This window comes from Schistocerca nitens, chromosome 4 (assembly GCF_023898315.1).
Source record: "Schistocerca nitens isolate TAMUIC-IGC-003100 chromosome 4, iqSchNite1.1, whole genome shotgun sequence".
NCBI lineage: Eukaryota > Metazoa > Arthropoda > Insecta > Orthoptera > Acrididae > Schistocerca > Schistocerca nitens.
Genome location: NC_064617.1, coordinates 353559202 through 353576541, shown reverse-complemented (window position 1 = coordinate 353576541; position 17340 = coordinate 353559202). Strand labels below are relative to the sequence as shown.

The following is a 17340-nucleotide window of genomic DNA, read 5'->3' as shown; positions in this document are numbered from 1 at the left end:
CGAGACAAATTTGCGCCGCTGCATGGAGTATTGAATGGAATATTCACACGGTACTTCAGAAGTGGACCTGACAATACAATTGATGAAATGTTGTCTTTTCTGAGTTTGTTGTCCTTTCAAAGTTTTCCTCAAAGACAAACCTGGAAAATATGGAATATTGTCAGAATGCTTTGTAGTGCAATTGAACGATACATAATAAAAATGGAAGCGTATGCTGGAAAAGATAGTAGACCTGCCAGTGGATGAGGTCCTCTTGAGACTGTGAAGAGACTGGTGAAGTCAATAAAGAATATAGGCTACAATGTCACAACTGACCGCTTCTACACTTCTGTGGAGTTGGCGGACATTCTCTATCAAGACTACAAATTTACATTGGTTGGCACACTCAGATCAAACACAAAACATGTACCGCACCGAACTTAAGACGACAGCAGGCAGAGAGCTGTATTCCTCCAAATTCGCATTCACAGACCCATCTTCTAAGAAGCCGCCAGTAACAATTCTCTCTTACATCATGGAGGAAAAACCAAAGAAAAATCTGTTGATGTTGTCTACACAACATCGTAATGCAGGAGTAGAAGTTGATACACCAAAAAAGAAAACACGCATAAACCTGTACCATAATTCCACTAAGGGAGGAGTGGATGCCGTGGATTAAATGGTTAGGACATACTCTACAAGATGGCCACTGTCAATGTTCTACAGCCTACTTGAAAAAGCTGCAGTTAACTCATACACACTGTTCAAGATGTATGCGCCTAAATGGAATGAAGGGAAACCAAACGCCAGAAAACTGTATCTCCACGAATTAGGCCACGAACTTTTGAAACCATACGTAGAAGAGCGAGCCATGGATCTGAAACGACTCCAGTTGCCTATTATTTGTGCGATGGGAGAAATCCTAAGAAAGAAACCAGAGGTAAACAAAATTGCTGCAAATGAAGAACCAACTAGGAAAGCAAGGTGCTACTTATGCTTGAAGAATGCAAGTAACCAGAGAGCAAGAGACAACATCACAAAAACCAAGTTAACATGTGGAAGCTGTGGACGCCATCTGTGTAAGACTCATTCAGAATCAACCATTTTGTGTGCAGAAGGTAAATGTCATCTGTAAGTGAAAATATTCTCTCCAAGTGAAAAGTGTTTTCCGAGAGTTTTCAATGTACAATAACATGATTTCAGCAAGTGTTTTCATTTCTGTTTTTGAAACTTTCTCTCAATGACAAAGCTGTACTATTCAGTTAATAGATCAAAGAGTGCATAGAAACTTTAGACAGCCTTTGTATTCAATTGCAAACCTTCTTATCTTGTTTACGCAAACTTTCAGTGACCAAGATTTGGCCATTCTTGGTTGTTATATTCACCCAATGAGTGTTAAAAAATTAAGCTTCCAGTTATGCTGTGACTATTTCCTGTTAAACTAATATCTCAATGGAAACAGAATTACATAAAATAAACACATTACAACAAATTACAAGATTTACAACTTATTGTAACACGGGCAAAATTTGCCCTTGGTTGGTGCTCCGTGTAACCTAAAAACTTTGATGTTTCTAGGGTTAAGGCAACAGAAAAACCTGTGGTAAAAGTGACTCATTTCCTAAAACTTACTGAGGTTAATTATAGTTATTTGGCAAACTAGAAAATGGAGTTAATTTACAATAAATGTAGATAATATATACCCCTCTTTAAGGGAAAACCAGATGTAACACAATATGTTTCTTAGAATATCTGCTATAGTAACTAAATCATAAACATCTATTTACTACAAATGAGATTATGCACAGGACAAAGGTAATTTCCAAAATCTTTGATGTGCTCATTTGCCTGTACTGCCATGACCTCAATACTAATGGCATTGAGTCACTAAGCTACAATATTCCAGAAATCAGGAATTAACAATGAACTTTCACTGAAGTACAGTGGAAACGAATATTTACTGAACACATCAATTTCATGAAGTACAGCAGGTCTTGTTCCAGCTTGTAGGAAAATCATAGAATATTGTATAGCTGGCAGAGACTTCATCATATTTGTTTGAAACAAAGACAGCTTTCTTGTATCATTAATCATATGATGTCAGTTTCAGTCTGCTTCCCTCTATTTGCACACATTAAAATTAGATGGCCAGGGGCATAAGAGCACATAAAAAAGGAAAATTAGCAAATAAAAGACAACATAGCAAAGACAATTTGAATTGAAGAACATATACTTGATACAATAATGGATGGGCATGAGATAACTAACAATCTGAGTGATGAGATTTCTTGTCCTCCTTACGGATAAGAGAAGCACTATAACACCACAGAACACTGGAACTTGAAAAAGTTACAACACACTAAAATCTTACAACAGTCATTGACTTTCTATTGTCTCCATATTTCTTTCCTAATTTTGGGTATAAATCCAGTTAAGTACACTGAATACATATGTGTATATATGAAACTATTTTATTTACCTAACTTGAACCTCTATGTCAAGAGCTTTGAACTTTTGTATTTTAGGTGTGCCAGGAGTTTCCAATGCTTTCCTTCTCGTTTCTAGTTCTTTCAGTTTTGTAGCACATCTGTTAATTTTGGTAACTTTTTCTTTCAGCTCAGCTAGCCTGGTGCTTCTTGATAATTTGTTTCTAATTTCAGCAAGTGACAACTCCTGTGATGGGAGACATAATAATCATAAAATCTGGTTTGTTGACACAGATAAACCTAACCCAATACTCCAAACATAAAACAAGACATTTGCACTGAATTATTTAATGTATTTTGTTTTCTTCACTTAAATGGTTTTAAATAGCTACCTTTGGAAGACAGGAGTTCTCCTGCAGCCTTTTAGGAGTCATGAGTCCCAGTTCTTGGCGAGCAATGGTTATGTCTAGTGGTTTCCCAGCCTGTACCTTGTCCTGACAACTTTCAAGTGGTTCCATGGATTGGAGTGCTTTAGATTTCTTTTCACATGGGGAAAGCTATAAGCAGACCAACAGAAAAATTAATAGCAAAATATAAATCTCAACAAACTGAAGACTTTATTCACTACACAAACTAACTTAAATGGCTAATAACAAATTTACCTCATGTAGTAACTTATGCCAAGATTTCATCTCATTTTTCAGTATACTTTCAGTTATCATATTTTATTCAAACATGTCTCAAAAGTAATGCTGTTAGCCCTTCAACACACTTCCATATTCAATGTCAAAGGAGATTCTCAGTGGGGATCATTTTAGATTTTCCAGGTGTTAACAAATTCAGAGTATCACTTACTTCCCTTTCATTTTTTTCCTTCTTCATTGTGCTGCAGATGTGTGTTAAATAATGGGATAACAAAAGATAACTATTCATGGCAAGGGAAAAGTGGCGCAGATAAAAGTAGCCCGTTTTAACTATAAGGGAAATGCAATGAAATTACAGGACTGGAGAGCTGAAACAGACTTACCATTTATTTACAATTAAAAATACATTTATATAACATGCCTAAAATGACTCCTGCAACATCAATACAGAGCTGTGCACGTCTAAGCATATTCAGACACACCCAATGTAAAGTTCAGATATCGATGGTGGCAACTTCATGGCTAATGTTATCTTTCAGTTCCTGCATTGTACGTGGATTTCTGTCATGGACCTTGCTCTTCAAGTGTACCTACAGGAAAAAAAAAAATCGCACGGTGTTAGATCCGACAAACTTGGTGGCCATAAACGTTTGCCGACAGTTCATTCCTCAGTGAAGACCTTGTGGACTTGTTCCTGGGATATCTTATATGTGTAGCATTTTACCCCACCTTGCTAGAAGAAGCAGTATTGTTTTTCATATTCAGTGAGTTGAGCACAAAATGCATCAAAAAATTCCACATTGCAGCCATTTGAGCTTAGCATCAAAAAAATTTCGGTCCAGTGATTTGTGTACCTGTTACACTGCACTAAATGCCAATTTTTTCATTGTGATGTGGTTGCTGACACACAGTGTTAGGGTTCTCCGTTGCCCAGGTACCTTGTGTTCTGAGAATTCAAATGACTGGCAAAGATTAAGCCAAGCTTCATAACTCATGATCTAATGGAAAGTGTCTAACAAACCATCACTGATGTTATTCAAAAGCCATGTGCAGTAACCTACACATTTTTGTCTGTCATCCTCCTGTAACTGCTGCAACGCCGTCACATGATATGTCTTTGAATTAAGACTTTTCAATGTCTGCTGGCAATTCCTCCTCCTTTCATGCAGCTGTTGGGCCAATTTACATGCAGACTTCTTTGGGCTCTGAATAATTATTCAATGAATGTTTGCAATAACTTCTGCTGTGCAAATTGTTTGTCATTTTACATTTTGCACATATCCGTAGATGTGCTAGTTTATATACAGACATTGTATTGCTAGGTTTGCTGGTAATTCTCTATCCAGATACTTGACACTGAAAATTTTGCAAGTTTCCTTGATTGAACCTGTTTTCACACAATCTTCCACGATTTCAATTCTTTTTTCTATCAGGAAAGTCACACTGCAGACAGCAAAGAGAAACATCTAACTTCACTGATGAAATAAACAAATACTGACAGAGAGAAGCTAACAATCAAATACGAGGGGCATTTGAAAAGTCCATGCAAAGTCCGAGAGATGGCACCACTGGTGCGTATCGTGGTCACATTTAGTTAGTAGCATTTTTGGAAAGAGTGCACACCAAGTTTCAACCATATTGGTCTATTTCCTTGTGTTTGGCATTTGTGTGAATCAAGGAAGTCAAGTGATTGTCAAAAAATGGGTGAAAAAGAATTTCGTGTGGTTAAACATTACTTTATGAAAGGTAAAATGCCTCAGGAGACTAAAGAGAAGCTTGATAAACATTACGGTGATTCTGCACCTTCGATTAGAACAGTTTATAAGTGGTTTCAAAATTTTCGGAGTGGCCATATGGGCGTAAGTGATGCTGAGCGTTCTGGACACCCTGTGGAGATTACAACTCCAGAAATCATTGATAAAATCCACAATTTGTTGATAGATGACAGAAGAGTTAAGGTGCATGAGATTTCTAGTGCTGTGCGCATCTCGAATGAATGGGTACATAATATTTTGCATAAACATTTGGACATGAGGTTGTCAGGACCAGATCTTTAGCTTAAGACAAATAATAGAGAAGTGCTATGAGTGGAACAGGGAATTGTATCTATGCTTTATAGATCTAGAAAAGGCATATGACCGGGTTCCTAGGAGGAAGTTATTGTCTGTTCTACGAGATTATGGAATAGGAGGCAAACTTTTGCAAGCAATTAAAGGTCTTTACATGGATAGTCAGGCAGCAGTTAGAGTTGACGGTAAACTGAGTTCATGGTTCAGAGTAGTTTCAGGGGTAAGACAAGGTTGCAACCTGTCTCCACTGTTGTTCATATTATTTATGGATCATATGTTGAAAACAATAGACTGGCTGGGTGAGATTAAGATATGTGAACACAAAATAAGCAGTCTTGCATATGCGGATGACTTAGTTGTGATGGCAGATTCGATTGAAAGTTTGCAGAGTAATATTTCAGAGCTAGATCAGAAATGTAAGGACTATGGTATGAAGATTAGCATCTCCAAAACGAAAGTAATGTCAGTGGGAAAGAAATATAAACGGATTGAGTGCCAAATAGGAGGAACAAAGTTAGAACAGGTGGACGGTTTCAAGTACTTAGGATGCATATTCTCACAGGATGGCAACATAGTGAAGGAACTGGAAGCGAGGTGTAGCAAGGCTAATGCAGTGAGCGCTCAGCTACGATCTACTCTCTTCTGTAAGAAGGAAGTCAGTAGTACCAAGACTAAGTTATCTGTGCACCATTCAATCTTTCGACCAACTTTGTTGTATGGGAGCGAAAGCTGGGTGGATTCAGGTTACCTTATCAATAAGGTTGAGGTTACGGATATGAAAGTAGCTAGGATGATTGCAGGTACTAGTAGATGGGAACAATGGCAGGAGGGTGTCCACAATGAGGAAATCAAAGAAAAACTGGGAATGAACTCTATAGATGTAGCAGTCAGGGCGAACAGGCTTAGATGGTGGGGTCATGTTACATGCATGGGAGAAGCAAGGTTACCCAAGAGACTCATGGGTTCAGCAGTAGAGGGTAGGAGGAGTCGGGGCAGACCAAGGAGAAGGTACCTGGATTCGGTTAAGAATTATTTTGAAGTAATAGGTTTAACATCAGAAGAGGCACCAATGTTAGCACTGAATAGGGGATCATGGAGGAATTTTATAAGGGGGGCTATGCTCCAGACTGAACGCTGAAAGGCACAATCAGTCTTAAATGATGATGATGATGATGATGATGATGATGATGATGATTAGAAAGCTATCCACAAGATGGGTTCTGCGACTGCTCAGGCTTGACCAAAAAAACAGAATCGTGTGAAGTGTCGGAAGGATGGTTTGCAGCTGCTCAGGAAGAATCCGCAGGAGTTTAAGCATCATTTCGTCACTGTGGATGAAACATGGATACATTACTGTACTCCTGAGACCAAACAACAATCCAAACAATGGGTTACTAAGGGAGAATCTGCACCAAAAAAGGCGAAGACCATTCCTTTGAACGGAAAGGTTATGACGACTGTCTTTTGGGATTCGCAAGGGATAGTCCTCATAGACTATCTGGAAAAGGGTAAAACTATTACAGGTGCATATTATTCATCGTTATTGGACCTTTTTAAAACCGAGCTGTAAGAAAAACGCCGGCGATTAAACCGCAAAAAAGTCCTTTTCCATCACGACAATGGATCAGCACACACCTCAGCACTTGTGGTCACAAAATTAATGGAAATACGATTCCAACTCATTTGACATCCCCCCTATTCTCCAAACTCGGCTCCCTTGTACTACTATTTGTTCTCCAATTTGAAGAAATGGCTGGCGGGACAAAGATTTTATTCAAATAAGGAGGTGACTGCAGCAACTAATAGCTATTTTGCAGACTTGGACAATTCCTATTATTCGGAAGGGATCAACAAATTAGAACAGCATTGGACGAAGTGTACAAGTCTAAAATGAGACTATGTCGGAAAATTAAAAAAAAAGTTTACCCCAAACATGTAAGTAGTTTTTATTTTTGCACGGACTTTTCAAACGCCCCTCATACTGCATAAAATTGTCCACTGTTGTAGCTGTTTACTCTATTTCAGAGGTCAAAATATTGGAATCACATTCAAAGGGGAGACGGGCTACTTTTAACTGTGCTACTTTATATAAATACAGCACATTGTGGCTACCTGGTACTCAATGACTCTCCTATATGGTGAGTAGTTATCTTTTAATACCATTACTTACATTTCAATTACATTTTCTCTTTTTTATTGCAAGTCAGATTAGTAATCTTGGGTTCTAGGTTCAACAAGTATATTAGAATTTTTTACAGCATCTGTTTTTCACCATAAGCAATACATACAACATCAAAATCTCATAAAAATGAGAAATTAATAAAAACTATTTGCGAATCCTTCCCAAAAACAAATCCTCAAAATCTTTCATGATGTAATTATTTTGTCTTTCTCCAAGAAATACTTAAGCTTCCAGTACTGTTTTCGCACATCTTCAGTGAAATGCTTAGCCTCATGAATGTGACTCTGGAGGTACCAAAATATTCTGTAGAATCCAAAGTGACTAATTGTATAATTTTTATTTAATTACAACAAACTTACCAGCAAAAGGACATTCATACCATATAGCCCACATAACAAAGATCAAAACAGTTTGATTTGGGGAAAGAAATTAATGTCCTAACAAATTCTTGTACAGTGATAGAAGGGAGTGCCATAAACAACATATTAAAAATCCTGACCAGTGGGGTGCGAACAAGGGGTGTGGGTGTGCTGAAAGGTCAACTTTTCATATTTTTCTTGAAATCCTGAAAACCGAGTTAAACTACACTAAATTTCCTACAAAACAGGTTCCATTCATTTATTTCTCTAAGACTAACAGTTTCGACACTGCAAGGGGATGGGAAAAAAAAAATCACAGATTACTGAAAATATTGTTTCAGTGGTATAAAATTAATATTTGTCTTTAAATGAAATGGTTTAAGAAGAAATATTAATTATTTGTATCACAACCTAGTCCGCAGAACTGAATTAACATATAAATTGTCTTCTGGGATGTGAAGGGGTGCAAAGAGGTGGGGGAGAGTAGGTCGCTGTCTTGTGGTCATGCATGTTCACCCTTTTAGGTCTGCAGACTGAAGAGTGAGCAGGCAAGCCCCCAACACACCCAGGGGGATTGTTTATTTTCTACAAAGTGTGTTAACACTTCACGAAATACAGATATGAGTTACTAATCATACAAATGCAAGAAAAGCATATGGACTGACTCAACATAACCACTGCACACACTTCTACACTACTAAAGGGGAAATTGCTTCTAAGTCACCCTGTACAAGAGCTGTTGCATTCTTCCAGGAAAAGCAACTTCCTTCACCACGAGCGTGCCTTGCTTTTCAATTTACAGGCAGTCTGTACCTCACCAGCATATTCCTCAACAGTTTTCCTGGCCAGTTCTCTTACATAATTAGAGAAAATAACTTAAAAGAGTTTGTGTTTTTGTAGTGGGCCTATTTTCAGTTTATTAAGCAAGTAGTTATTTGCAGTCGTTGAGTGCGCTTCTATGTAAAATACATTTATATAAACAATGACTCAAGCCATGAAAAGCACCCCAGCTACTGAAACTGGAGACAATGAAAATAATGCTGTCAAATGTGTATTGACAGTATGTCATATTCGGGCCATGCTCTTCAGGGTGGTAGACAGTAGACAGGTCCAGCTGATGAGCTTTTTACATAATAGCTGATTTAACAACTGTGAACAAGTACTCATTTAACATAAAGGAAGTAACTCCACAATATCAACAATAGCTCAGTGAAGTTATTTTGTCTACTCACATAAGAGACCTGGACAGCAAATGCTGGGAAGATACAGTCTGTCTGTAAACTGAAAAGCGAGCAGCACCTGGTGCCTTTGCCGGAAGAGCACTACAGCTCTCGTATGGGTTGACCAAGAGTCAAGCTCCCTTCTAGCAGTGTTGAACAGTGTGAAGAGATTTCTGTAGATTCTGTCCATGTGTGTTTTTTGCAGTATCATTGTTTGTAACTCATACCTGTATTCTATGTAGTATTAATACATGTTTTGGAAAATAAACAGACCCCCCCCTCCCCGCCCATGCATTTATGTACACAGTGCTGCCAGTGATTTGTAAGATGTGCTGTGGAAGGTTGGTACAACATTGTGAAATACCCTGTAGTTGCTTCTTGTGATGGGCTTGAGAGAGTGGGAATGTGCCTGGTTGCTCTTCAGTTTACAGACCTATGAAGGACAGATGCGCATGACCTCAATCTGGCAACCTGCCTTCCATCAAACCTAGCCTCCACATCCCACCAGCCCCTCCTCAAACATGTCACACCCCAAGAACACAGGTTATCCCATCATACATCTCTACTGCTCTTAGATGTTGTACACACATTTAACCTCTGTTCTTGAACCACTTCACTTCATTTAATAATAAATGTTAATTTTACACCAGTCAAAGAATATTTTTAATAATCTTCAATTTTTCCACCCCACCCCTGCAGAAAAAATGAATAGGAAATTTTTGGAGGAAATTTAGGACATTTTATTTTTGTGTTGGGAAATATTTTTATAAGAAGCTGCAGTTTTCCAGTTATTCAAAAAAAAAAAAAATAAAAAATAAAAAAATAAAAATGCGTCCCAACCCCTATACTCACACCCCAACAATCAGAATTTTTATTATGTTGTTCAGGAACTCCCTCCTGCCACTACAAAAATTTGTGACTCCACAAATTTTAGCCTCGTTTTCCTACACTAGCTGGACTAATAGGCACAATGCGATATAAATGGATTCAAACCGAAAAGCTCTGTATTTTAATCACGCTACTGCATCCCCAAACCTACCACAAATAAAACTTGTTACAAACTACATAAACAATGGCATGCAGTTGAAAAGATCAGCAATATATTATTCAATTAGTTATGCAATCAGTGGCACTAACATTTCGTGTAAATCTGAATTTCCCTGGACATTTCTGTCACAGTACATTCTATCTGACCCCTAACCTATATTGCAACAATTACACAAAAATTTCACTGAATAGAATTCATGTTGGCATCTATTCTCTGCAAACCACTCTGAAGTGCATGAATGATGATACTACACATTACGGTTTTTAAGGTTTCTTCCTGTTCCCTTCACTTGTGGAGGGAGGAATGACTGTTGGAATATCACTGTGTGTGCTGTAATCTATCTAATAATATCTTTGCGGTACCTATGGGAGCAATATGTGTGGGACTGTAGGATATTCCTCATTTAATTGTGTTTCTTGGAATTATGTAACTATATGATAGCAATACTGTTGCTGTCTACCTTCAGTTGTTTTCCAAATCATGTTTTTGAGGATTTCTGTGCCACTCCCCCAAGGGTCAAACAAATTTGTCAATGTCTGTACTGCCATTCTTTGGGCACATTCAATGTCCCTTCTTAGTCCTATGTGGGGTAGTTTTCCAAATCATGTTTTTGAGGATTTCTGTGCCACTCCCCCAAGGGTCAAAAAAATTTGTCAATGTCTGTACTGCCATTCTTTGGGCACATTCAATGTCCCTTCTTAGTCCTATGTGGTACGGGTCCAATATACAATATTCTATGATGGACCATACAACCGTTTAGTAAGCAAATCTCCTTTGTAAACTCAATGCATTTTCTAAGTATCCCATCAGTGAGCCAAAGCCTGCGACCAGTTTTACCTACAGCTAACCCTATGTGGTAACTCCGCCTGAAATCCCCAAAACTGGTTACCTCCAGGTATTTGTACAAGTGGGTTGTACCCATCTGTGACTCATTGATATCTTAATCATAAAGTGTACAGTTTTACATGTCTGAACATTTAAACCAAGTTGTACAACTCTGAATCTAATCTAGATTTGACTGAATAATTTTGTAGCTTTTTAAAATATCACTTTGTCTTTGATAAACGCATCCTCTGAAAACGTTCATGATTACTACTAACACTGTACCAAGTCACCATAATACAACACAAACAGCACGGGCTCCAATACACTTCTCTGCAGCACTCTAAGTTCCTTCTACATGTGTTCATCACTCTCCATTCTAGATAATATGATGCATCCTCCTTACGAAGAAATCCTCGATCAAGTCACAAATTTCATTTGATACCACGTATGACTGTAATTTTGTTAATTATCTATGATATAATTCTGTTTAAGATTACTCATCTAAGTTCCACATCTAATCAACTGCTTCTGACAGACGGCTCATTGATCATCATCATAACCTAAATTTTTATATAATAAGTGTTAATTCTGATGTACAACACATTTTTCTTATATTTACTGAATAGCACTCAAGTTGTTACTTTGGTTCCCTTTTTAGGAATTATGCCTAACATTACTACAACATTCACTGAAATTCTCAACTATCTCCATTTATTTTGTAGGGGCACCTTCCAAGAACCAATCTCACTCATTTTGTATGATAGCACTGCTCAACTGATTTTTTGGCACTTGTCAAAATGCTTTTTGAACCAATTTAAGTTGCTCAGTCCAAGCATAAGGTCAAAATATCACAATTCAGATGACTAACTTCACCTAAAAGACTGTTTTATTTACTGCTAAACAAGTAAAACCTCAATAAATTTTAAAATATTTCGCACTGTCAAAATTGTTATCAGATTTGGACTCCCCTAATTATTTGATTCACATAACAACAAGATCTGTTCAATTTGTATTCTGGTATTTTTTAAACTGATGATTATTTTAGTATGTTTTAGCCAGTCTACCCTTGTGTCACACACTGTAAAGACAATTTGCATGAGGACTCCTAAACAGTGTGATGTGCACTGAATCTTTCATAAAACTGACCTCCAGTGTTTATTTTAAAGTATATACAGATTAATATGGTGTATATCTTGGGCGACACCATGGGAGTGACATCATATGTTACCATTAAAAAAGAAGCTCAAGGAGAGGAGAGTATTTGAAGTGACAGGAACTGGTGAGTTTGATGCAACAGAGGACATCAATGCAAGCTGCCTGTCACTTCAGATAGTACCATAATTTCATTTTGGATAATTTTATCATGGCAACACTAAAAGCCACAGTTGAGTAATTTAGGCAAATGTTTTAGTCCGCACAGGACGTTAAGAATAAACAAACATTTAACAAAGTTTTATTTATTTATTTTGCTCTTTCTTATTCAGTTGTCAGTATTACTTCAGACATGAAATTAATCTGTGGCCATGTAACTTCGGATGAAATGACAACTAAACTAAGTATGGCCCACAGGATTTATGAATTGGTGTAGCTGCAGCTGCTGTCTCAATTCAATTTCAGAAAATAAACAGGCAGATCTCTAGGATTTGTTATGGTGCCGAGTCAAATGCTTTTCAAAAGCTGAGAAGTACTGTACTGCCTGTCTGGAAGATGTCATTCTGTAGAAGATACCTCACTGTGTTTGAGCTCACAATATATTCTAGAATTCTACTGCAAATGAATGTCTATGACAAAGGACAGCAGTTTTGTTGAACACTGCCACTACTTCCAGACAGGTGTGACCTTCCTTTCTTCTAACTTAGGATTGATCCCCCCCCCCCCCCCCCCAGGGGTTTCATGACATATTAAGGTAATAATAGAGGGTACATCAAGACATAGGCAAATTCTGTTCAGAATGTGATATGGATTCCAATGGGTGCTGAGGCCTTGTTCAATTTTAGCTGTTCCGCATCACCACTGTCACAAATGTCTGTATCAGTCATCTTTTCAGTGGTGTGAGAATTAAATTGTGGTAGCACCCGTGGACACTCCTAGTTGTAAAGAAATATGTGAAAACAGAGTACGGCATTTCTGCTTTTTGCTCTTGTGTAATCCATGAGTAGATGGACATGTGATTTCACTGACAGCCTTTACATATGCAGGTTTTGTGAGAGGTCTTTCAATTAAGCTTCTGTTACAGTAGTCACTGAATGCTCCACACATTGCTCTTTTGATGGTTGGCTGATTTTGGGGGGTGGGGGGGGAGGCTAAACAGTGAGGTCATCAGCCCCATGATCAAAGGGGGGCAGAAACTGAGGGAGGAACAACAGCAACAGCACAGTCCTATTGATGGGAAATGAAAACAGGCAAACAAAATGGCAGAAGAAATGTCGAGGTGGCAGAAATGGGGAAGGCCGGGGGGGGGGGGGGGGGGGGGTGAGAGTGAGCGATTCCCCAGAGGTGCTATGTGCAACGGAGTGCCAGCACTCTAATCCCAACACCATACCTTGACTGTGACAACACCAAGGGAAGAACACATGCAAAAAAGGAAAACAAAACAGCACAAAAGACCAGACAAAATGTTGGTAAAAATGGTGGGTGCAGCCTGGCTGGTGTGGAGGCAAGGCTGAAGGCCTCCTGAATCAATGCCAGCACTAACCAAGAGGCTCCAATTCCACGAGGAAATTCAGCTAACTAAATCTGGAAGACTGATCATTTCATTAGTAAACAAAACATTCCCCGTCCCGAGTTCGAACCCGCCACTGTTTAAATGCTGAATATAGATAATCAGCATTGACAGCCGAAGACTTCCAGCATAAAGAGGTCACCCTCATTCTGCCAATGGAGGAGCAAACAGAGGTTTAGCACACTCTCTTGCCCCTAACGTGGGAAACTGGCCGTAAAGGCAGCAATCAGCAATGGTCAGTGGTATGAGGATGCCAAAGGCAATGGAAACTACTGCAATAAAGATACACAATGTGTATCAACACAACAGGTGGCACAACAGGTGTTAAGATGATTTCTCCACTGACAAAGATTCCAGACTAGTCCCTCATTCGCATCTCCAGGAGGGCACTGGCAACGGGGATATGACCAGAAGAAAAAGATTGAATAACCATTGACAGGGCAATGTTCACTGAGTAGGGATGTGGAATATCTGAAGTTTGAAAATCATAGGGAAGATAGAAAATCTGAAAAGGGAAATGCTAAGGCTCAATCTAGATACAGTGGGGGTAATAATGAAATGGGAAGTATTTTATTTTTTAAATATAATCTTCACTGATTGAAAATCTTAAAATTTTTACATGCATTACTTCACGATCTAATAAAAATCTGTAATTTTTTATGAAGAAGGCTGGAATGTGTAGGTCATGTCAAAAGAGGTTGGGCACTGGGTTGAGGATGTTGAAACGAAGTTTGAGAGACAAGAAACTTTCTGAGGGTTAAACCATAAGAGGCAGGCTGACACAAAATGATTGACGAACTACAGTAGTATTATGGGATGGCGATTAGAAATAATACTGAGGATTTGTTGAAAATAAAGCAGGCAGTATGGGCTACCTTCTTCCACAGACAGTCAACTGATGAAAACCCAGTAAACCACCTTTGCCCTCCTGCACCTGATTCATGGTACAATTACTGCAATGTCCAGTACTCAAACAGTTCATACATCCATAAACATTCCATCCCCACAGCAGTCATGGATATCATGAAACCTATTTACAGAGACTTGGCAAGCCCTAAATTACTGAAGATGTGGATGCATGGTCAGACTCAAAATCCCAATGAGTCATGCAGTGATCTTATACAGACTCACTTACCAAAAAATGTTTTTGTCGCAAAAAATGTTTTTGTTGGAATGAAGACACTAAAGTGGGGGGTCAATGATGCTGTTACTTGTTTTTAATGATGGCAACATGGGTAGGGTGAAAGTGCTATAGCATATGGGAATTAATCCTGGAGTAAACTGCATCAGGGAACTTGAACGGATGGGCAAGGTTTGCATTGATAAAGCAGAGTATGTAGCACAGTTGGCCACTAAGGGGTCCAGAAAGAAGTAAAGAAGAAAAAGCTTGGAAAAAGATCAAGAGGATGATATACAGTATGGTGCAGGGTGCTTCTGAGCGACTAAAAATAAAAAATTAAGCATATATTACGCGAGTTGAAACTTTAGAAGCTGTTCCTGAAAATTTACATTTTCTGTTACATTTTTCCCAAAATCTTTCTGTTACTTTTTCCACAAAATATCGGAAACCACTTCGAGTAGAGTCTTCAAATTTTCAGAGAGTAATAACATACATATCCTGAGTCTAGTGAACTAAAAGAAGAAAATAATGTTATGTATATTTAAAATTATGTAGGATAATGTATCAAAAAGTACACAAAATTTTAACCGCGTAATTAAAAAATTGTATTTCCGAAAGCAGTGGCTGAAAGGCAATTATTGTAGTTCAGTTGACTCAGAAAATACAGTTTAATGTCCTGTAAAAGTTTCATGTCAATGGCTACAGTGGTTCCTGAAGTACAGGAAAGCCAACTCACTAAATTTAACATTGTCGGGATAGGGCGTTCCAACTCCCCTTAAGAGGGATAATCTGGTGGGTTTGAAAGTGCAACGCCATTCAGCCTTTAGTGCAGTAGTTGCTCACTGAACAGCCAGCTACTAACTCTTTAACGCATTAGTGTCCATTTGTGACACATCAGGAGGGTAGCAAGTTGCTTATCTAGGATTATCTGCTGCTTCTGTTAGTATTGCTAGTTTGGATAGGATGTGTGCATATGCAGGAGGAGCTTGCCGCAGTTTGTGAACAGCTGAACGTGCTGTTGGCTATGGTCAGTCACCTTCACGCTGCTGCCTCAGGGTGTAGTGGTGGCAGAGAATCTGACGCACCGCATGGGACGCCTCAGGTGTCACTTGTTTTGCCCATGACCTTGCTTCCAAGACACCTAACAGTGCACCCAATGTGGTGGATCTGCTCTCACAGCACGGAGAGTGGTGGTCGGTAATGCACTGGCGTTGCTCGAGGTGGAGGGCCAATGTGGAGATTGGCTGCCTGGCCTCACCCATTTATCCTGGGAATGGGCCAGTGGCCGCTCCTTCAGTAGGGTCCGAGCAGGCACCCTGAGGGAGGGGGGTTACTGGTTATTGGGAGCTCCAATGTAAGGTGCATTATGGAGCCCCTTCGGCAGATGGCATTCAGGGCTGGAAAGTAAGCCAATGTGCACTTGGTATGTCCTCGGAGGGGCCTCATCTGAGATGTGGAGGTGGCCTGGCCTGTGGCTATTGAGCATGCAGGGTGCAGTTGTCTGCAAGTTGTGGCTCCCATTCGCACCCCCGACACCTTCCGCACGAGTTCCGAGACGATCCTCAATCTGTACAGGCAGCTGGCAGGGGTGATGAAGACTGCTGGCCTCGCACAAGGAGTGCAAGCAGAGTTCGCAATTTGCAGCATCATTCCCAGAACTGATTGGGGCCCTTTGATTTGGAGCTGAGTGGAGTGTCTCAACCAAAAGCTTCGTTGGATCTACAATGCTGTTGGCAGCACATTTCTGGACCTACGTTATCGTGTGTGAATTTGTGGGACTCTACTTGAAAGGTCAGGGGTGCATTACACAAAGAAAGCACCTACTCGCGTAGCAGAGTACTTGTGGAATGCACACGAGGGTACAGAACATCCCACTCAAACCTCCCCGATTTCAAGGACCCATGAGAAAAAAACCACAGTAGATACGACAATGAAAAATGCACCACATTGCAGAGCATCTCAAAGAATTTTTAGTCCCACGTCAAAAGTGCCAAGTTTCGTAGCCAGAGCGCAGCATGGTCGCATGAAGTGAAAATGGCGACTCCACAGCAGCACGCGCAAGCAGTAGTATGGTTCGCACAAACAAAATCGCCTATTACTGTATTGATCGTCGTGTATATGAATGAGAGCCACCTGATGTGAAAACAATTAAGGAATGGTATAGAAAGTTTCTGGCAACAGGAAGTGTTCTGAAACATCCTGGCGGTGCACATTACAGTGTTTCAGAAGAGACAGTGGAGGACATCAGACAGACATTTCTCAGAAGCCCACATAGTCTATTCATCAAGCATCTCGGCAACCTGATGTACCTCGATCAACATTGCATCGTGTAGTTCACCAGCATCTTCATACGTGTGCTTACAAAGTGCAAATTCTGCAACATCTGACGACGAACGAAAAAACACCACACTAACAACAATTTGCTGCAGATATGCTGCAACATATTGATATGGATGCCAGCTTCCTGGAAAGATGTTTATTCTCAGATGAGGTAACCTTTAATCTATCAGGAAGGGTTAATAGGCATAATGTTCGGATTTGGGGTTTGCAAAATCTGCACATTGTCATTGAACATGTTCGTGATAGCCCTAAACTAAACATCTGGTGCAGACTAATTCACAACACGATTGTTGGACTGTTCTTCTTTGCAGAAAAAACTTTGAATGGGTATGTTGGAGCAGTTTGTGTACCCTCAGATACAAGGCTTGCAACCCAACATCATTTTTCAACAAGATGGAGCTCTGTC

General features: G+C 39.4%; 2 protein-coding genes across 3 annotated transcripts in view; one reads left to right on the top strand and one right to left on the bottom strand.

The window, feature by feature from the left end:
* Positions 1 to 17340, top strand: part of LOC126251818 (D-aspartate oxidase) — a 253875-nt gene that overhangs the window by 34956 nt on the left and 201579 nt on the right. The gene's annotated exons all lie outside the window — the stretch shown is intronic.
* The window catches only part of LOC126251817 (DNA replication factor Cdt1), an 89115-nt gene that overhangs the window by 28196 nt on the left and 43579 nt on the right, over positions 1 to 17340 (bottom strand). For both annotated transcript variants that reach the window (XM_049952466.1, XM_049952465.1), the window contains exons 3-4: positions 2798 to 2962; positions 2459 to 2652 (exon numbers count right to left, since the gene is read on the bottom strand). In XM_049952466.1, coding sequence (XP_049808423.1) covers positions 2459 to 2652; positions 2798 to 2962 — 359 coding nt within the window. The remainder of the gene's footprint in view (positions 1 to 2458; positions 2653 to 2797; positions 2963 to 17340) is intronic.